Source organism: Arachis hypogaea, chromosome 7, assembly GCF_003086295.3.
Source record: "Arachis hypogaea cultivar Tifrunner chromosome 7, arahy.Tifrunner.gnm2.J5K5, whole genome shotgun sequence".
Lineage (NCBI taxonomy): Eukaryota > Viridiplantae > Streptophyta > Magnoliopsida > Fabales > Fabaceae > Arachis > Arachis hypogaea.
Genome location: NC_092042.1, coordinates 24,070,952 through 24,093,064, shown reverse-complemented (window position 1 = coordinate 24,093,064; position 22,113 = coordinate 24,070,952). Strand labels below are relative to the sequence as shown.

General features: G+C 38.5%; 1 protein-coding gene across 1 annotated transcript in view; it reads right to left on the bottom strand.

Moving 5' to 3' along the window:
- Nucleotides 1-15,364, bottom strand: part of LOC140174325 (uncharacterized) — a 63,807-nt gene extending 48,443 nt beyond the window's left edge. Inside the window, exons 1-2 of the mRNA XM_072198761.1 lie at nucleotides 15,191-15,364; nucleotides 13,389-13,662 (exon numbers count right to left, since the gene is read on the bottom strand). Coding sequence (XP_072054862.1) covers nucleotides 13,389-13,662; nucleotides 15,191-15,364 — 448 coding nt within the window. The remainder of the gene's footprint in view (nucleotides 1-13,388; nucleotides 13,663-15,190) is intronic.
- Between the last annotated feature and the right edge of the window lie 6,749 nt (nucleotides 15,365-22,113).

The following is a 22,113-nucleotide window of genomic DNA, read 5'->3' as shown; positions in this document are numbered from 1 at the left end:
ATTTTCGAAAATTAGAGAGGGAAAAGTAGTTAGTTGGTTTTGAAAAAGATAAGAAACAAACAAAAAGTTAGCTAGTTGATTGAAAAAGATTTGAAATCAAAATTTGAAAAAGATAAGAAGATAAGAAGTTTAGATAAAAGATCTTGAAATCAAATTTTGAAAAAGATAAAGTTTTTGAAAAAGATAAGATAAAAAGATAAAAAGATTTTTTAAGAAAAAGATATTTTGAAAAAGATTTAATTTTTTAAAATTACTTAACTAACAAGAAACTACAAGATAAGATTCTAGAACTTAAAGATTGAACCTTTCTTAACAAGAAAGTAACAAACTTCAAATTTTTGAACCAATCACATTAATTGTTAGCTAATTTTCAAAAATTAGATATAAAAGATAAGAAAAAGATTTTTGAAAATATTTTGAAAAATAATTTTTAAATTTTCGAAAATGATAAAAAAATGAAAAAGATATGATTTTTGAAAAAGATTTTTAAAAAGATAAGATTTTTAAAATTGAAATTTTGACTTGACTTGTAAGAAACAATTAATTTTAAAATTTTTTTGACCAAGTCAACCCAAAATTTCGAAATTTTGGAGGGAAATGAGGAAAAGATATTTTTTTATTTTTGAATTTTTAATGAAAAACACAAAAATGACCCAAAACATGAAATTTTTGGATCAAAAACACAAGATGCATGCAAGAATGCTATGAATGTCAAGATGAACACCAAGAACACTTTGAAGATCATGATGAACATCAAGAACATAATTTTGAAAAATTTTTGATGCAAAGAAAACATGCAAGACACCAAACTTAGAAATCTTGAATGCATGGAAAATATGAATGCAAAAATGCACATGAAAAACAACAAACAACACAAAACAAGAAATTATCAAGATCAAACAAGAAGACTTGTCAAGAACAACTTGAAGATCATGAAGAACACTATGAATGCATGAGAATTTCGAAAAAATGCAAGAAAAAATTTTAAAGCATGCAATTGACACCAAACTTAAAAATTGACTCAAGACTCAAACAAGAAACACAAAATATTTTTGGTTTTTATGATTTTATGATTTTTTTGTATTTTTATTAAATTTTTTTTTGTTTTCGAAAATATTTTTGGAAAAACGAAAAAAAAGAAAAATTTTTGAAAAAGAATTTTGAAAAGAAAATTACCTAATCTGAGCAACAAGATGAACCGTCAGTTGTCCATACTCGAACAATCCCCGGCAACGGCGCCAAAAACTTGGTGGACGAGATTGTGATCATTATTCTTTAATGTGCATTCATTGTAAAATTGTGGAATTTAGGTATTTGGCACGAGTGGACACAACTCCGTTCAACTAACCAGCAAGTGTACTGGGTCGTCCAAGTAATAAACCTTACGTGAGTAAGGGTCGATTCCACAGAGATTGTTGGTATGAAGCAAGCTATGGTCACCTTGTAAATCTCAGTTAGGCAGATCAAATTGGTTTATGGGTTTTCGAAAATAGAAATAAGAAAATAAATAATAAAAGGGATAGAATACTTATGCAGATTCATTGGTAGGAATTTCAGATAAGCATATGAAGATACTGTATGGCTCAAGGACGCCTGCTCTCCCATTGCTTCAACTCAATCCTTCTTACTCCTTTCCATGGCAAGCTGTATGTAGGGCATCACCGTTGTCAATGACTACATCCCATCCTCTCAGTGAAAACGTTCCTATGCTCTGTCACAGCACGGCTAATCATCTGTCGGTTCTCAATCAGGTTGGAATAGAATCCCTTGATTCTTTTGCGCTTGTCATCACGCCCAGCCTTCAGGAGTTTGAAGCTCGTCACAGTCATTCAATCATAGAGTCTTACTCGGAATACCACAGACAAGGTTTAGACCTTCCGGATCCTCATGAATGCCGCCATCTATCTAACTTATACCACGAAGATTCTGTTGGGGAATCTAAGAGATACACATTCAAGCTCTTGTTGCATGTAGAACGGAAGTGGTTGTCAATCACGTGCGTTCATGAGTGAGAATGATAATGAGGGTTACTTATCATCACATTCATCATGTTCTTGGGTACGAATGAATATCTTGGAATAAGAATAAAAGAGAATTGAATAAAAGACAATGGAATTGCATTAATACTTGAGGTACAACAGAGCTCCACACCCTTAATCTATGGTGTGCAGAAACTCCACCGTTGAAAATACATAAGTAAAAGAGGTTCAGGCATGGCCGAATGGCCAGCCCTCTCCATGATCAAGTGACCGAATGATCAAAGAGATTAAACTGTCAAAAGATGTCTAATACAATAGATAAATGTCCTATATATACTAGACTAGCTACTAGGGTTTACATGAGTAAGTAAATGATGCATAAATCCACTTCCGAGGCCCACTTGGTGTGTGCTAGGGCTGAGCTTGATCTATCCACGAGCTGAGGCTTCTCTTGGAGTTGAACTCCGAGTTATGACGTGTTTTGGGCGTTCAACTCCGGATCATGACGTTTTTCTGGCGTTTAACTCTAGACAGCAGCATGTACTTGGCGTTCAACGCCAAGTTACGTCGTCATTCTTCGAATAAAGTATGGACTATTATATATTGCTGGAAAGCCCTGGATGTCTACTTTCCAACGCCGTTGAGAGCGCGCCAATTGGAGTTCTGTAGCTCCAGAAAATGCATTTCGAGTGCAGGGAGGTCAGATTCCAACAGCATCAGCAGTCCTTTTGTCAGCCTTTTTCAGAGTTTTGCTCAAGTCCCTCAATTTCAGCCAGAAATTACCTGAAATCACAGAAAAACACACAAACTCATAGTAAAGTCCAGAAATGTGAATTTAACATCAAAACTAATGAAAACATCCCTAAAAGTAGCTCAAACTTACTAAAAACTACCTAAAAACAATGCCAAAAAGCGTATAAATTATCCGCTCATCAACATCCTGGGCTTTCCAGCAATGTATAATAGTCCATACTTTGCCCAAGATTTGATGGCCCAAACCGGCGTTGCAAATCAGCCTCAGAATTTCCAGCGTTTAACGCTGGAACTGGCATGGAACTTGGAGTTAAACGCCCAAACTGGCATGGAAGCTGGCGTTTAACTCCAGAAAAGGTCTCTACACATGAAAGCTTCAATGCTCAGCCCAAGCACACACTCAGTGGACCTAGAAGTGGATTTTTACGTCATTTTACTCATTTCTGTACACCCTAGGTTACTAGCTCACTATTAATAGGATCTTTTGACATTGTATCTGTACCTCATGACACTCTACACGTTTTCTTGTGTACTTTCCACGGCATGAGTCTCTAAACCCCATGGTTGGGGGTGAGGAGCTCTGCTGTGTCTTGATGGATTAATGCAATTACTACTGTTTTTCATTCAATCATGCTTGCTTCCATTCTAAGATATTACTTGTTCTTAAACCGGATGAATGTGATGATCCGTGACACTCATCAACATTCTCAACTATGAACGTGTGCCTGACAACCACCTCCGTTCTACCTTAGATTAAGTAGATATCTCTTGGATTCTTTAACCGGAATCTTCGTGGTATAAGCTAGAACTGATGGCGGCATTCAAGAGAATCCGGAAGGTCTAAACCTTGTCTGTGTTATTCTTAGTAGAATTCAATGATTGAATGACTGTGACGAGCTTCAAACTTCTGAAGGCAGGGCGTTAGTGACAGACACAAAAGAATCACTGGATTCTATTCCGGCCTGATTGAGAACCGACAGATGGATAGCCGTGCCGTGACAGGGTGCGTTGAACATTTCCACTGAGAGGATGGGAGGTAGCCACTGACAACGGTGAAACCCTTGCATACAGCTTGCCAAGGAAGGAGCCTTGCGTGCTTGAAGAAGAAGACAGTAGGAAAGCAGAGATTCAGAAGATGGAGCATCTCCAAAACCTCAACCTATTTTCCATCATTGCAAAACAAGTACTTATTTCATGTTCTTTTGCTTTTCACAATCAATCCTGATAATTTCTGATATCCTGACTAAGAGTTACAAGATAACCATAGCTTGTTTCAAGCCAACAATCTCCGTGGGATCGACCCTTACTCACGTAAGGTATTACTTGGACGACCCAGTGCACTTGCTGGTTAGTTGTGCGGGATTGCAAAGTGTGATTGCAATTTCGTGCACCACTAGTCTTTCCAACATTTGGTCTATGAATGGCAAAGGAAAATGATCCTTTCTGGTGGCTGTATTGAGCCTTCTGTAGTCAATACACATGCGCCACCCTGTGACTGTTCTTGTAGGAACTAGTTCATTTTTTTCATTATGAACCACTGTCATGCCTCCCTTTTTGGGGACAACTTGGACAGGGCTCACCCAGGGGCTATCAGAAATAGGATAAATAATCCCAGCCTCTAGTAATTTAGTGACCTCTTTCTGCACCACCTCCTTCATGGCTGGATTTAGCCTCCTTTGTGGTTGGACCACTGGTTTGGCATTATCCTCCAACAGGATCTTGTGCATGCATCTAGCTGGGCTAATGCCCTTAAGGTCACTTATGGACCACCCAAGAGCTGTCTTGTGTGTCCTTAGCACTTGAATCAGTGCTTCCTCTTCCTGTGGATTTAAAGCAGAGCTTATAATCACTGGAAAAGTGTCACCCTCTCCCAGAATTGCATACTTCAGGGATGGTGGTAGTGGTTTGAGTTCAGGCTTGGGAGGCTTATCCTCCTCCTGAAGAATTTTCGAAAATTCCTTTGTTTCCTCTGGTTCTTCTTGATCAGGTTGAGCATCCTTGAAGATGTCCTCAAGCTCTGATTCTAGGCTTTCAGTCATATTGATCTCTTCTACCAGAGAGTCAATAATGTCAGTGCCCATGCAGTCATTTGGTGTGTCTGGATGCTGCATAGCTTTTACATCATTCAACTTAAACTCATCCTCATTGACTCTCAGGGTTACTTCCCCTTTTTGTACATCAATAAGAGTTCGTCCAGTTGCTAGGAAAGGTCTTCCTAGAATGAGAGTTGCACTCTTGTGCTCCTCCATTTCCAGCACCACAAAGTCAGTTGGAAAGGCAAATGGCCCAACCTTGACAATCATGTCCTGTATTATGCCTGATGGATGTTTAATGGAGCCATAAGCAAGTTGGAGGCATATCCGGGTTGGTTTGACTTCTTCAGTCAACCCAAGCTTTCTGATAGTGGATGCAGGTATTAGATTGATACTTGCTCCAAGATCACATAGGGCTGTCTTGGTGCAAGCACCTTCTAATGTGCATGGTATCATAAAGCTTCCTGGATCTTGAAGCTTTTCTGGTAAGCTTTTCAGAATGACTGCACTGCATTCTTCAGTGAGAAATACTTTTTCAGTTTCTCTCCAATCCTTCTTATGACTTAAGATCTCTTTCATGAACTTAGCATAAGAAGGTATTTGCTCAAGTGCCTCTGCAAACGGAATCTTTATTTCAAGAGTCCTTAGATAGTCTGCAAAGCGGGCAAATTGCTTATCCTGCTCCGCTTGGCGGAGTTTCTGAGGATAAGGCATCTTGACTTTATATTCTTCAACCTTAGTTGCTGCAGGCTTATTCCTTACAGAAGTGGTTGAAGAAGCCTTTTTAGAGGGATTATTGTCAGCACTCTCAGGTGTCTGGTTCCCCTTTTGCGTTTGAACACCAGGATTGGGTGGAAAATGGGCGTTTAACGCCAACTTTTCCCCCTTTTCTGGCGTTTGAACGCCAGAACTGGGCAGGGAATGGGCGTTTAACGCCAGCTTTCCCTCCTTTTCTGGGGTTTGAATGCCAATAGTATTCCTCTCTGGGCTCTTACTGTCCTCAGAGGGATTTTGGATAGTGGGTTGGCTCTCCTCTGTCAATTGTTCTTTATTTGGCTTTTTGCTCTTTTGAGTGGTGTTGTTCAATGTCTTCCCACTCCTCAGTTGAACTGCTTGACATTCTTCTGTTATCTGTTTAGATATTTGCTGTTTTGCTTGATTCAATTGCAGTTCTATGTTCTTGTTAGCAACTTTAGTTTCATGGAGCATCTCTTTAAATTCTGCTAACTGTTCTGTCATCAGGAGCAATTGTTGATTAAGCTCAATCATCTGTTCTTGAGGATTAGGATCAGTGGCTACTGCCATGACTTCCTCTTTTGGGGAGAACTCATTTCCAGAGTACAAATATAGATTTCTAGCAACAGTGTCTATGAGCTCTTGAGCCTCTTCAATTGTCTTCCTCATGTGTATAGATCCACCAGCCGAGTGGTCTAAAGACATCTGAGCTTTTTCTGTAAGCCCATAGTAGAAGATGTCTAATTGTACACACTCTGAAAACATTTCAGAGGGACATTTTCTTAGCATACCTCTATACCTCTCCCAGGCATTATAAAGGGATTCATTATCCTCTTGTTTAAAGCCTTGGATGTCCAGCCTTAGCTGTGTCATCCTCTTTGGAGGGTAAAAGTGATTCAGGAATTTGTCTGATAACTGTTTCCATGTCTTTATGCTTGCTGTAGGTTAGTTATTCAACCACCTCTTAGCTTGATCTTTCACAGCAAATGGAAACAATAATAGTCTGTAGACATCCTGATCCACCTCTTTATCACGTACTGTGTCAACAATTTGTAAGAACTGTGCCAGAAACTCAGTAGGTTCTTCTTGTGAAAGATCGGAATACTGGCAATTTTGCTGCACCATGATAATGAGTTGAGATTTAGCTCAAAGCTGCTTGCTTTGATGGGAGGTATACAGATGCTACTCCCATATGCAGCTGTAATGGGGTTAGCATATGACCCCAGAGTCCTTCTGGACTGCTCAATTCCACTTAGGTCCATGATGGAGAAAGGGAAATGATGCAGATATTATTTTATTTTTATTTTTTTATTTTAATTAAAAGTGACCGAAAATAATAAAATAAATTAAATGAAAAATAAAATAAAATTTCGAAAAATAAAATCAAAGCAAATTGACAACTAAATTAATTAATTAATTAAAAAGATATGATTGAGAATTATTTTGAAAAAGATATGATTGAGAAGATATGATTGCAAATAAAAATGATTGAAAAGATATGATTTTGAAAATCTTTGACTAATTTAATGCAAAATTTCGAAAATTATGAGTAAAACAAGGAAAGGATATTTTTTTATTTTTAAATTTTAATGAGGAAAGAGAAAAACAACAGAACGACACTAAACTTAGAAATTTTAGAAAATCAAACACTAATTTTCGAAAATTTTAAGGGAAAAACACAAAGAGGACACCAAACTTAGAATTTTTAAGGATCAAAAAGGGACTAAGGACATGCAAATTCGAAAATCAAAAGAAAAGCAAAAGTATGCAATTGACACCAAACTTAAAATATGAAACTAGACTCAACTAAAAGACTCTAAACCAACAAAAACAAAACAGTCCTAATCTAAGCAACAAGATAAACCGTCAGTTGTCCAAACTCGAACATTTCCCGGCAACGACGCCAAAAACTTAGTGCACGAAATTGCAATCACACTTTTGCAATTCCGCACAACTAACCAGCAAGTGCATTGGGTCGTCCAAGTAATACCTTACGTGAGTAAGGGTCGATCCCACGGAGATTGTCGGCTTGAAGCAAGCTATGGTTATCTTGTAAATCTTAGTCAGGATATCAATAATTATCAAGGTTGATTGTGAAAGTAAAAGAACATGAAATAAGTACTTTTTTGCAGTAATGGGGAACAGGTTGAGGTTTTGGAGATGCTCCATCTTCTGAATTTCTGCTTTCCTACTGTCTTCTTCTTCAAGCACGCAAGGCTCCTTCCATGGCAAGCTGTATGCAAGGGTTTCACCGTTGTCAGTGGCTACCTCTCATCCTCTCAGTGGAAATGTTCAACGCACCCTGTCACGGCACGGCTATCCATCTGTCGGTTCTCAATCAGGTTGGAATAGAATCCAGTGATTCTTTTGCGTCTGTCACTAACGCCTAGCCCTCAGGAGTTTGAAGCTCGTCACAGTCATTCAATCATTAAATCCTACTCAGAATACCACAGACAGGGTTTAGACCTTCCGGATTCTCTTGAATGCCGCCATCAGTTCTAGCTTATACCACGAAGATTCTGATTAAAGAATCCAAGAGATATCTACTTAATCTAAGGTAGAATGGAGGTGGTTGTCAGGCAGACGTTCATAGTTGAGAATGATGATGAGTGTCACGGATCATCACATTCATCCGGTTTAAGAACAAGTAATATCTTAGAATGGAAGCAAGCATGATTGAATGAAAAACAGTAGTAATTGCATTAATCCATCAAGACACAGCAGAGCTCCTCACCCCCAACCATGGGGTTTAGAGACTCATGCCATGGAAGGTACACAAAGAAACGTGTAAAGTGTCATGAGGTACAGATACAATGTCAAAAGATCCTATTAATAGTGAACTAGTAACCTAGGGTATACAGAAATGAGTAAATGACATAAAAATCCACTTCAGGGTCCACTTAGTGTGTGCTTGGGCTGAGCATTGAAGCTTTCATGTGTAGAGACTTTTTCTGGAGTTAAACGCCAGCTTTCATGCCAGTTTGGGCGTTTAACTCCAATTTTTATGCCAGTTCCAGCGTTAAACGCTGGGAATTTTGAAGCTGATTTGCAACGCCAGTTTGGGCCATCAAATCTCGGGCAAAGTATGGACTATTATACATTGCTGGAAAGCCCAGGATGTCTACTTTCCAACACCGTTGAGAGCGCGCCAATTGGGCTTCTGTAGCTCCAGAAAATCCACTTCGAGTGCAGAGAGATCAGAATCCAAAAGCATCTGCAGTCCTTTTCAGCCTCTGAATCAGATTTTTGCTCAGGACCCTCAATTTCAGCCAGAAAATACCTGAAATCACAGAAAAACACACAAACTCATAGTAAAGTCCAGAAAAGTGAATTTTAACTAAAAACTACTAAAAATATACTAAAAACTAATTAAATTATACTAAAAACATACTAAAAACAATGCCAAAAAGCGTACAAATTATCCGCTCATCAACCTCCCAACCATTTCTTTCACTAAAATAGATGGACAAGGCATCATTCCCAGACATGATGATCCGGTAGTGATCACTATGATCCTTGCCAACGTGCATCTATACAGAACCCTGGTGGATCAGGGAAGCTCAGCCGACATCCTATTCAAACCAGCATTTGATAAGCTGGGTTTGGATGAAAAGGAATTAAGGGCATACCCTGATACCCTATATGGGTTGGAGGATACACCAATAAAGCCACTAGGATTCATACCCCTACACAGAACTTTCAGAAAGGGGATGAAATCCAAGACTCTGAGTATTAACTTTATAGTGGTTGACATGGGTTCAGCCTATAATGATCTGATAGGCAAAATGACCCTTAATCGGCTCGGAGCAGTGGTATCCACCCCCCATCTCTGCATGAAATTCCCAACGCCAGAGGAAATTGCAACCATCAGGAGGATCAGAAACTGGCAAGGAAATGCTACAATGAAAGCCTAAACTTGAGAGGAAAAGGCAAGGAGGTTCACGCCATTGAGCTCGGAGGAGTTCAAGCTAAGGAAGAGCTTCGACCACATCCTAGGGGAAAGACCGAAGAGGTGCAGGTCGAAAAAGAGGAAGAAAAAAATACCAACATAGGAGCCAACCAGAAAGAAGATTTGAAGCTGAAGATTATAAGACTCCTACAAGAGAATTCCGACCTCTTCGCTTGGAAAACCTCCGACATGCCAGGAATAGATCCCGAGCTCATGTCGCATAAACTGTCAGTACACCCAGGATCGTGACCTGTTCAGTAAAGAAGACGGAAGCTCGGACCTGAATGGGCCCAAGTGATGGAAGAACAAGCACAAGCCCTCCTAGAAGCAGGCTTCGTCAGAGGGGTCAAATATCGGGCTTGGCTGGCAAACGTAGTGCTAGTCAAGAAACAAAATGGCAAGTGGAAGATGTGCATCAACTACACCGACCTAAACAAGGCGTGTCCAAAAGACCCATATCCACTCCCAAATATTGATACCCTAGTAGACTCCAGCTCGGGATATCAATACTTGTCATTTATGGATGCTTACTCGGGATACAATCAAATTCTAATGTACAAGCCGGATCAAGAAAAGACATCTTTCATCACGTCAAGAGTGAATTATTGCTCTGTAGTTATGCCTTTTGGGTTAAAAAATGTAGAAGTCACATATCAAAGGCTGATAAATAAGGCGTTTGCACCTCACCTTAGGAAGCTAATGGAAGTATATGTAGATGACATGCTAGTGAAAACCAAGGATGAGGCCAACCTCCTGACCGACCTCGCGCAAGTCTTCGATACCATAAGGACGCACGGGATGAGACTGAATCCCACAAAGTGCACTTTTGCAGTAGAGGCTGGAAAATTTCTAGGATTCATGCTAACACAAAGGGGAATCGAAGCCAACCCCGATAAGTATAGAGTAGTCCTAGAAATGAAAAGTATGACTTGCATAAGAGAGGTCCAGCAGCTAAATAACCAACTTGCAGCTCTCTCCAGGTTATTAGCAGGATCAGCGTTAAGATCCCTACCACTCTTTTCTCTACTAAGAAAAGGATGCCAATTCAAATGGACTCCTGAATGCGAAGAAGTGTTCCAGGAGTTCAAAAAGTTTTTAAGCCAACCTCCCATTCTGACCCGACTTAAAATCGGGGAGAAACTCGTTCTGTACTTGTCCGTAGCCGACAAAGCTGTAGCATCAACTCTAATATGGGAAGATGAGGTTGGGCAGTATTCTGTATATTTCACCAGCAAAGTTCTACAAGGCTCCGAACTAAGATATGAAAAATTTGAGAAGTTTGCGTATGCCTTAATAGTAGCTTCCCGAAGGCTAAGGCCTTATTTCCAAGCTCACACAATAAGAGTTTGAATGAATCAGCCGATGAAGCAAATTTTTCAAAAAACAAACATTGTTGGCAGAATGGTTCAATGGGCCATAAAGCTTTCCAAGTTTGACCTTAAGTACAAAACTCAGACGGCAATCAAAACTCAATGCCTCACCGACTTTGTAGCAGAATATGCAGAGATCAAGAGGAAGCCACCATAGCACAGGAGCTATACGTGGATGGATCCTCCAACAAAGTCAAAAGCGGCGCAGGCATAATATTGGTCAACCAGGAAGGAACTCAAATAGAAGTTTCCCTCAAATTTGAATTTCCAGCTTCTAACAATCAGGAAGAATATGAAGCCTTAATTGCAGGGTTAAAGCTGGCGGAAGAAGTAGGCACAACCAAAGTAGTCGTGTTTAGCGATTTTCAAGTGGTGACTTCCCAAATAAATGGAGAGTACCAAGCTAAAGATCCCAATATGAAGAGGTACTTGGACAAAACCTTGAAACATCTTGGACGGTTCTCAGAGACCAAGGTAAAACACAACTCGGGATCTCAACAGCAGAGCAGATACCCTCTCCAAGCTAGCAAGTACCAAGCCAGGAAGGAATAATAGAAGCCTGATCCAAGAAACTCTCCAAGAACCCTCAGTTTCAAAAACAGAGGGTAGATAGGATGTCCTTGAAGTATATGGATTAGACCTCGGATGGATGAACCCGCTAATCGAATACATGAAATTCGACATCCTACCCAAAGAGAAAAATGAGGCCACAAAAATCCGGAGGGAAACAAAACTACACTTTGGTAAAAAATATCCTCTACAAAAGAGGAATATCCACACCATTATTGAAATGCGTCCTGACCTCAAAGACGACGAAAGTATTAGAGGAGGTACATAACGGAATCTGCGGGAACCATCTCGGAGCAAAAGTCTTTGACTAGGAAGGTCATACGAGTCGGGTTATGCTGACCGACCCTGCAGCAAGAAGCCACTGAATTTGAAAGAAGTGTCAGCTATGCCAAATGCATGCAAACTTCCACGTCGCTCCCCCCGAGGAACTTATTAGTATAACTTCTCCATGGCCTTTCACAAAATGGGGATTGGACCTATTAGGACCCTTCCCCCAAGCGCCTGGACAAGTGAAATATCTAATAGTGGGAGTAGACTACTTCACGAAGTGGATCGAAGTAGAATCGTTAGCCACCATCACAACCCATAAAAGTTAGAAGTTCCTCTACAAGAACATTATCACAAGGTATGGAGTTTTCTACTCCATCACCACTGATAATAGAACTCAGTTCATTGATTCTACCTTCAGAAACCTAGTAGCCAATATGAAGATAAAGCATCAGTTTACCTCGGTAGAGCACCCACAAGCAAATGGGCAAGCTGAGACAGCCAACAAGGTTATACTGGCTGGGTTAAAGAAAAGGTTGTAAGATGCAAAGGGAGCCTGGGCTGAAGAACTCCCTCAAGTACTATGGGCATATCGGACTACACCTCAGTCTGCAACAGGAGAAACACCCTTCTGACTTGCTTATGGCATAGAAGTCATGATACCAGTTGAAATCAATGAGCAAAGTCCAAGGGTAAACTTATACGACGAGGTTGGCAACATCCAGGCCCACAGAGAAGAACTCGAGCTACTTCTTGAAGTCTGAGAAAAAACCCAGATAAGGGAAGAAGCATTAAAACAAAGGATGACAAATAGATATAATAAGAAAGGCATTCGAAGAAGCTTCGTCCCAGAAGACTTGGTCTTGATAAAAAATGACATCGGAGTCAACAAGTCGGGGGAAGAAAAGCTCGCTGCTAATTGAAAAGGGCCATATAAGGTTAGTGAGGTTTTAGGAAAGGGATACTACAAGGCAACCGACTTGAGCAGTACCGAGTTACCTAGGTCGTGGCATGCTTGTAACATGAAAAGATACTACAATTAAAAGCGAACTCCACTCCCTGATGTACTCTTTTTCCCGACTTCATGGTTTTTTTCCCAAGAATGGTTTTCCTACGAAACGTGCCGACTTAAACTCGAAAAAGCGTAAAAATTCTATGACCGACCTAAGTAGTCGGCAAGATGAAACGACGAGGTACAGGTCGGTGTAAAGAGGTTATAAAAGCCGATCATGGTAACTCGGAAATGTTGCGACCCTTTAGTTGAACAAACCGAGAAGAATTGAAATGCATCGCGAAAATAACCTAAGTTATGAACAATTCAAATGAGAAAAATTTGAATTTATGAGAAATACAAAAGGAGATAAAGGAAATCCATCAAAAGCAAGGGCAAAAACTGTTCCAAGTCTTTGAAAAAACCACAAGTATCTTAGACAAAAATAGCCTGCCCAATAAAAGTTTTTTTCCAAAGAAAAAAAGATCAAAATGTTTTTTTATGGAAAACTAATAAAGCATGCACACACAAAATTTTCCCTAAAAGCCCTTGCCCAAAAAAGGGCAAATTAAAGGTTAACTTTTTTTGTTAATGGCCATAAAAGGCCAAGAAAGTCAGAGGCAACCACAACAAACAACAAAAAAAATTGTTCAAAAAGGGGCCCACAAGCCGGGCCCCAAGTAGCTCAAATCAATTAATTGGAGGAAGGATTGGAATCACCAGTAGGAAGGGAGGTCAGACCTGTAGCAGGGGAAGACGGAGCAGTCTCTTCGCTAGGAGTATCTGAAGATGTCGGCTGAGATCCCTCCTGTTGATCCTCACGAGGAGGAGACTCTGTAAGTCTTTGTCCACGGGTCTTCAGCTCGAAATCTGTCTCCCCATTCACAACAATCTTATCAAGGTCGAGAGGGGAAAGGTCCAGTTCAGGAGCGATAACTCCGACATGTTCCTTAAAAACCCTCAAAGCCTCTTCCGAGCTCTCCGCCACTGAATCCTCCAAGTCCTGATAGGCCTCCTAACCTTTCTCCAGCTCCCGTTGAAGGTTAATATTTTCAGTAAAGACCCTGACATAATTTTGCTCCGCCTTCTCCTTCAAGCCCTCTGCCATGGAACACTGGGCCATCAACTTCTTCTCCCTCTCCTGAAGTCGGGACCTCTCCTCCTTTAACCAAGTAACCTCCCCTTGGAGCCGGTTCTCCTCCTCTTGATAGAGGATAATTCTCCCCTCTAGTTCCTCAACCTTTTGGGTAGAGCTCAAAGAGCTAATAGGAGTTTTGTCTGGATATCAAGAAGTTTTGTCCATACCCAGCAGCCCGAACACTCCCTCGAACCACAATTTGAAGATTGTTTCAAACGAAAACATCATCCATATTTATTTGAGTATGGGGGAAGATGTGATTCCGAACGAATTTGGGACCATCAAAATTAGTTTTCCCAGAAGGAGAAGAGCCAGACTCTGAGGTCTTGTGCTTCTTCTTCTCGGGCTCAGAGGGAGGTCAGACTGGGGGGATAGGAGGAGGAAGAGAAGAAGAGGATACCATAATAGGATGAGAAGAGGTCCCCAGATCACGAGGAGGAGGAACCCAGCGGCCCTTGCAGCATCAGCTCGGGCCTGAGCTCTTTTCTTGGCATCTTAGGTCTTGTGGTTCTTCTTCTCGGGCTCAGAGGGAGGTCGGACTGGGGGGATAGGAGGAGGAAGAGAAGAAGCGGATACCATAATAGGATGAGAAGAGGTCCCCAGCTCACGAAGAGGAGGACGAAGAGGAGGAACCCAGTGGCCCTTGTAGCATTAGCTCGGGCCCGAGCTCTTTTCTTGGCATCTTGGACTTTTGATAAGAGGAACTTGATCCACTCTTCACCATTTCCGAAAAAGAAAACAAGCAATTAGTCTACAAGTCGGAAAATGACCACAAGTCAGAAACTTCAGAAAATGACAACAAAAGACTACCTAGTTGGGTCTGCACAAAACTCGAGGAGACCAAAAGAAATTTCTTAGTGTCCAAATTGGGGGCCCTCCCCCAAGCATCTTAGAAAAATCCCACGACAGCCTTCTTTACCTCATCCAAATCATATAGGCCATACTTCTCCATAGGAGAGGCCTCTAACCAATACAGAGAAAAGTGAAGGATGGAGTATTCATCAAGGAAAAAGGGATAGTGACCTTCTACGGCTTGAATCTTGAAGAAGAAGTTTTTAAAATCATGAAAATAATCGTCGAAGATAGAAAAAACTTTTCGACCTTGAATGGCTCGGAAAGACACCCACTGCTGCTTATTATTTTGTCCATTAAAAGGCTTGGTCAGGTGAAAAAGAAAGAAAAAGATCTTGATAGAAGTCGGGAAGTCTAGCTCTCGGCTGACAAGCTAGTAAATTCTCATAAAACCCCAAGAATTAGGGTGGAGCTGAGAAGGAGCAACTCGGCAATGGTTCAAAACCTCAATTTCAAAGTTGGAAAAGGGGAAGATAACCCCCAAACGAGTAAAAAGACAGTCATACATAAAGATAAAATGAGGGTCTGAATCAACAACTCTCTCGAAACAAACCCGGTCTTCAGGACCCGGGGCTACCAACTCATATTTGGGTTCGTCAACTTTATCGCTGCAAATCCTATGGTGGGTACGATGGTCGGTGATATAGTCAATATCTACTAAAGGGCTTTCCTCTAGGACAGTATCATCTACCCACTTCGACAAAGACTCAGGAATAGGAGAAGACATCTTTTCAGTAAAAAGAAGTAGGAGAAAAAGCAATGAGACCTACAAAGAAAAATGAAAAAAGATAAAAAAAATAGGACTTCTAAAAAACCAAAGCAGCCTCTCTCGAAAGCAAAATCAAGAACAGAGTCTCTAAACCGACAAGCAGACTCACTAGGAACACGCAAAAACTCCTCTAATGCACAAAGAAAAGCATTTAAAAAATAGAAGATGAGAAGGAAAAGACTAACCCTTGTTTTCGAGAGCAGAGAGGAGCAGGTACAGCAGCGACAGAGTACTCCGAAAGGAAATGCTCAAAGTTTTCTTTTTTTGAGTAAGGAAGAACAAGGATTATAGGCAAGAAGTTTCAGAAGACGAAAGAAAACAGAGAAAAGAGAGGAAAATGTATTTATAAACACACCAGGGGTATAAAGGTAAACTGATGCAATCATTCAAAAAATACGCCGTTACCGATGTAACTGCTCCTACGTGTAAATACAAAAACCTCAATGGACGCGACGTTTGATTAGACATGACGGTTGAGAAATTTAAATCACATCGGTTTCAAGATCACGTCGGGTTTAAAAATCACGTCGGCTACAAGCTCGAGTTCAAATACTCGAATCTAACTCATAAGTGAAAGAGACCGGACTCGAGTAGGGGTACTGTTCATACCCTGATCCAACACTATGGCCCAGGTCCAAATAAACCAAAAAGACCCAATCCGAAGATTTGCCTTCGCTACCTATCGACCTCCTTAGAAAAAGTCGGATTCAATACAAACTCCACTCCAAAGAAGTCGGGATCGAAGGATAGCTGGCAGATAACACTTATTCAAATAAGTAACTGCCCCTAAAATCTCTCAACCCACTTCCAGGAGCCATATCTCAACTTTCCTAAGATAAAGGAACGATTACCCACCTTAAAAGGTGGAAATACTCTAACGGTGGTCATTGGTTTACCCTTATAAATACACTGACACCTTTCAAGTATCTCTAAGTTCTAATATTCTCTAAACCTGCTAAACCCTTTGCTGACTTAGGCATCAGAGTGTCTTTGCAGGTACCACCCCCATTCCTTCATACACACAAATCGGAAGGCGGCTCCCAGACGTAAACCAAGTTGGAAACCACCTCATCTGGATGTTTGGGCCAACCTTATTAGTCCAATCCACTAATCTTAGGTTACCCACGCACCAATACTCATTATAATTATATTATATCCTTTGAAAATTTGATTGAATATTTTGTGTTGCTTTTTCCTCTCATCTCCTTCTTCCCTAATTCAAGTGTCCACCGTATTATCTTTCCTGGCAACCCCTGTCCAACACCACTCCATGCTTTCAATTTAACCAATTTTAAAAATTTGTTTTGCTTTAACCCATACCACCACTTCACTTCTTCACCATCAATCTGTCCACCACACAACACACACCTTTATTAGCGAAGGACTTTTAATTGTCCATGGAAAATGCCAATGTTAACATATAAAAAAAATTAAGAGATTGACGAGTTATAATTCAAATGGCATAGTATTTCTCATTATTTAAAAGTCTTGAGTTCAAGTCCTACTGATTGCAACCGACTGAAAAAATCTCCTCACTGTTACTGCAACATGTGGTAAGTGTCCAAAGAGTGTATGGATGTGTTGTGTGGTACCTAATATTGGAAGTTGTCCAATCCATCTGACTAAAAAAATATACCATGAATTTTTTTTCCTATATTTTCAAAAAATAACATATATATTTAGACTTTTATTTCTTTAAATATTTAAAAAATAGAACTGTTAGAGATATAGTTATTAATATTATCTTCTTCTATTAACTTAAAATTTTTGGATGGGTGGTTTCATAACATGGTATCAGAGTTTTATGTCTGAAAAGTCTAAAGTTTGATAACGACTCATTTAAAATCGTAATATCAGATAATTTTAAAAGTTAAATCGAAATTCTAACTACCAGGCTTCTAATCATTATTCTAGTTAATCAAGTACTTTGATATTTTCTGACAATGATGAAATCCAATCTTAACTTCAGCTGAGATGTCCTGTAAAAAGTAAGCTATTAATTATCAAATATATTACCTGTTTATTGAAAATTAGCTATTAAATTAATTATGGTATAAAGTGCATATTGAAATATAAAATATATATTAAAAATAAATTAAATATTTATATTTATATACACATACATAATAATAAATTTGGTAGTTAATTTTTTGTACACATAGCATTTTTGTTATCCAATAAAACGAGTACATATTGATATGATATGGTATGAAGTAATTTCTCATTTAGTCATATGATATATAGTTGCAAATTGAGTAGAATAACAAAATTCAACATATTTTCAGTAAATATTTTGAAAACATGTTATTTTTAAGAGTGTTAATTTATTTTTTAATTTTTAAATAAAAAAGTTTGATTTATTTATTACTTTAATATTTTTAAAAAATAACATATATTTAAAATTTAATTTCTTTAAATATTAAAAAAATAAATTAGAGCTTTTAATCATTATTCCAAACAATCAATCACTTTGCTATTTTTTAACAATAGTGGAATCCAATCTTAGCTTAAACTGAGATGTCATGTGAAAATTAAGCTATTAATTATCAAAATAATGTTATTTATTTATTGAAAATCAACTATCAAATTAATTATTGGTATAAAATGTATATTAAAATATAAAATATATATTAAAAATAAATTAAATATTTATATCTATATATAAATATATGATAATTAATTTAGTGATTAATCTTTTTATACACATAACATTTTTATATCCAATAGAACGAGCACACATTGATATGATGTTCCAATGCATAGTTATCAAATGCGAACCGAACTAGCTAGTTTTATCGAAAAATCAGTAAATCAAATTTTAAATTGGTCTGGATTAAGCTTTTAATCGGTTCTACTATTGGCCCGTATAAAACTGATTTGATATGCATTAAATTGATCAAATTTGGATTGAATTGGATCTGTTAACTAGGCGGACCAATGTAACCCGTGCACCTCCACGGTATATCAGCACTGTGTTAGATTACAATAGGAGATAGTTTTTTTATTTTTTTTCTCCAATTTCATTTCATATAATGAATAGGAAATACATTGTCCATTGTGGGACAATAAAACAAGAGGTGGAGTTCTCCCACATGACATAATACTTGGCTATAGAAAGAAAAGAGAAATACTTAAAGAAAACAGAAAATTATTTAGACTTTGTTTGGTTGGAAAAAAAGAAATAAAGAGAAAGGAAATAGAAAGAAAAGAAGAGAAAGAAAATAAATTGAGTGGAATTTTATTTTCCTTAGATATGTTTGGATGAAAGAAAAATGTAGAGAAAAAAATAATATATAATGTTATGAAAAGGCAATTTTACGTTTATATATTTTAAAATATATTTAAAAAAAGAAGATAATATTAGAATATTAATACTAAGTATATTTTTTTTCAATTTTCCATCCAATATTAAAGGAAAAAAAATTTCAGTAAGTCCCACCTATTTTTACACTATTTATTCTTTTCCTTTGACTTTTTTATTCAATAAAAAAAAGCTATTTTCTTTCAATTTATTTTTCTCGCTTCTCCTTCCTCCCATTTTTATCTCAATGAAACATTCCCTTAATGAAGATAGGGGAGTAACAGTAGTCATTTTTAATTGAATCAAAGTTCTTGTTAAAATCTCATCGCTGAGTTGAAAGTCTCTTGAGACGTTTTCTTTGTTTTTTTTTTGAAAATCTCCAAATTTTTTTATTTTCATAAGCTCCAACAAAGGATACACACAAGGCTAGTTTTCGGTCACTTTCTCTTTCAACTCCATTTTAAATCATCATCTGCTTTTAACAACCTTTAAAAAAACTCATGGATTGGTTTAGGAATATCGATGCTAACATAGACAAACTCCAAACCTTCTTCGCGTCATTGCAGCGGAAGAGACAATGACAAATAGTCTCTTCTTCAACACCACATCCTGGACAAGCAAGTAAGGTTGTGTTGGAAGTCTTTGATGTAACAATTTAAGAATAAGAAGCTTTTCATGGATAGACCTCTGTAAAAGTAGTTGAATCTTGTGTAGAATTTTTAGGTCCCATAGTCTTCACTAGATTGCTGGATTCTACATTGCCAAAGAAAATTGCTCTATTGGGGTAGAGAGAAGGCATATGTAATTTAATAGGCTACATCGTATTTAGGGACGACAACGAGTCTTCATGCAGGGTGGAGACATGCTTCCACCCCTGCCTCTATTATTTGTCCCCATCCCTACCCCATTCCCGCAATGGGTAATGGGGACCCCTATCTTCCGGAGATTTGGGTATCCACAGATATTCGTAGATTTTTTTAAAATATAAAGAAATTGATAAAACCAAATACCATAGCAAAAATTGAAGGTAAATCACAGAGTTAGTGAAAATCAATTGATTAGTAATACTTTAAGAGTGGGGTTAAATCAAAATTAGTAAATAACATTCATTGATTATTGGTAGATACAAAATGAAGGTATTACTTAACATAGCTAGTCACATAAATTGCAAAAAATTGAAATATTACGCCAACCGCCCCATTAATCACTGACAGAGGCACATATATGAAATAATAATTATACAAATGGTAGAAAATCACATATATCACATAAATCAAATTAACAAATACTTCAAGGTAGATCACAGAAATTACAAAAAATTCACCAAAAATCACATAAATCACAGATATAAAAAATGGAATTGCAGAAACAACAAAGAACAACGGTGACACTCACTAAATGGCCATGGCGTGATGCTCTTGCTGCGACAAAGACGGCGTGACGCTCTGGTGCACGAAATTACACTCACACTATGAAATTCTATACAACTAACCAGCAAGTGCACTGGGTCGTCCAAGTAACACCTTACGTGAGTAAGGGTCGATCCTACGGAGATTGCCGGCTTGAAGCAAGATATGGTTATCTTATTATTCTTAGTCAGGATATCAATAGGGTTCTTAGTTTTAATTGCGAAAAATAAAAGAACATTAAATAATTACTTGTTATGCAGTAATGGAAAATGGGTTGGAGTTTTGGAGATGCTCTGTCCCTTGAATTTCTGCTTTCATACTGTCTTCTTCTTCACGCACGCAGGTCTCCTTCCATGGCAAGTTGTATGTTGGTGGATCACCGTTGTCAATGGCTACTAGCCGTCCTCTCAGTGAAAAGGGTCCATGTACATGGCTAATCATTTTTTGGTTCTCACTTGTGTTGGAATAGGATCCAGTGATCCTTTTGCATCTGTCACTACGCCCAACGTTCGTGAGTTTGATGCTCGTCACAGACATTCCCTCCCAGATCCTACTCAAAATACCACAGACAAGGTTTAGACTTTCCAGATCTCAGGAATGCTGTTAATTGGTTCTAGCTTATACCACGAGGACTCTGGACTCACAGATTGAACGCTCTATTGTTATGAGAGGCAGTCAAACTTGTGAACCAGAAACCCAAGAGATATACATTCAATCTAAGATAGAACAGAAGTGGTTGTCAGGCACGCGTTCATAGGTTGAGAATGGTGATGAGTGTCACGAATCATCACATTCATCATGTTGAAGAGCGAATGAACATCTTAGAATAGAAAAGAGCGTGATTGAATAGAAAATAGAAATAATTGCATTAATTCATCGAGACACAGGAGAGCTCCTCACCCCCAACCATGGGGTTTAGAGACTCATGCCGTCAAAGATACAAATTCAGATGTAAAATGTCATGAGGTACAAAATAAATCTCTAAAAGTAGTTTTTATACTCAACTAGTAACCTAGGTTTACAGAAAATGAGTAAACTAAGAAAGATAGTGCAGAAATCCACTTCTGGGGCCCACTTGGCGTGTGTTTGGGCTGAGCATTGAAGCTTTCACGTGCATAGGCTATTTCTGGAGTTAAACGCCAGGTTGTAACTTGTTTCTGGCGTTTAACTCTGGCTTGTAACATGTTTCTGGCGTTTAAAACTAGAATAGGGCAGAAAGCTGGCGTTGAACGCCAGTTTGCATCGTCTAAACTTAGGCAAAGTATGGACTATTATATATTGTTGGAAAGCCCTGGATGTGTACTTTCCAACACAATTGAGAGCACGCCATTTGCACTCTTGTAGCTCCAAAAATTTCATTTCGAGTTCAGGGAGGTCAGAATCCAACAGCATTTGTAGTCCTTTTTCAGCCTCTGAAAAAGATTTTTGCTCAGGTTCCTCAATTTCAGCCAGAAAATGCCTGAAATTACAGAAAAATACACAAACTCATAGTAAAGTCCAGAAATATAAATTTTGCATAAAAACTAATAAAAATATAGTAAAAAGCAATGAAAATATATTAAAAACTACCTAAGAACAATTCCAAAAAGCGTATAAATTATCCGCTCATCACAACACCAAACTTAAATTGTTGCTTGTCTCCAAGCAACTAAAAATCAAATAGGATAAAAAGAAGAGAATATACTATAAATTCCAAAATATCAATGAAACTTAGCTCCAATTAGATGAGCGGGACTAGTAGCTTTTTGCTTTTGAATAGTTTTGGCATCTGACTTTATCTCTTGAAGTTCAGAATGATTGGCATCTATAGGAACTCAGAATTCAGATATTGTTATTGATTCTCCTAGTTTAGTATGTTGATTCTTGAACACAGCTACTTTATGAGTCTTGGCCATGGCCCTAAGCACTTTGTTTTCCAGTATTACCACCGGATACATGAATGCCACAGACACATGATTGGGTGAACCTTTTCAGATTGTGACTCAGCTTTGCTAAAG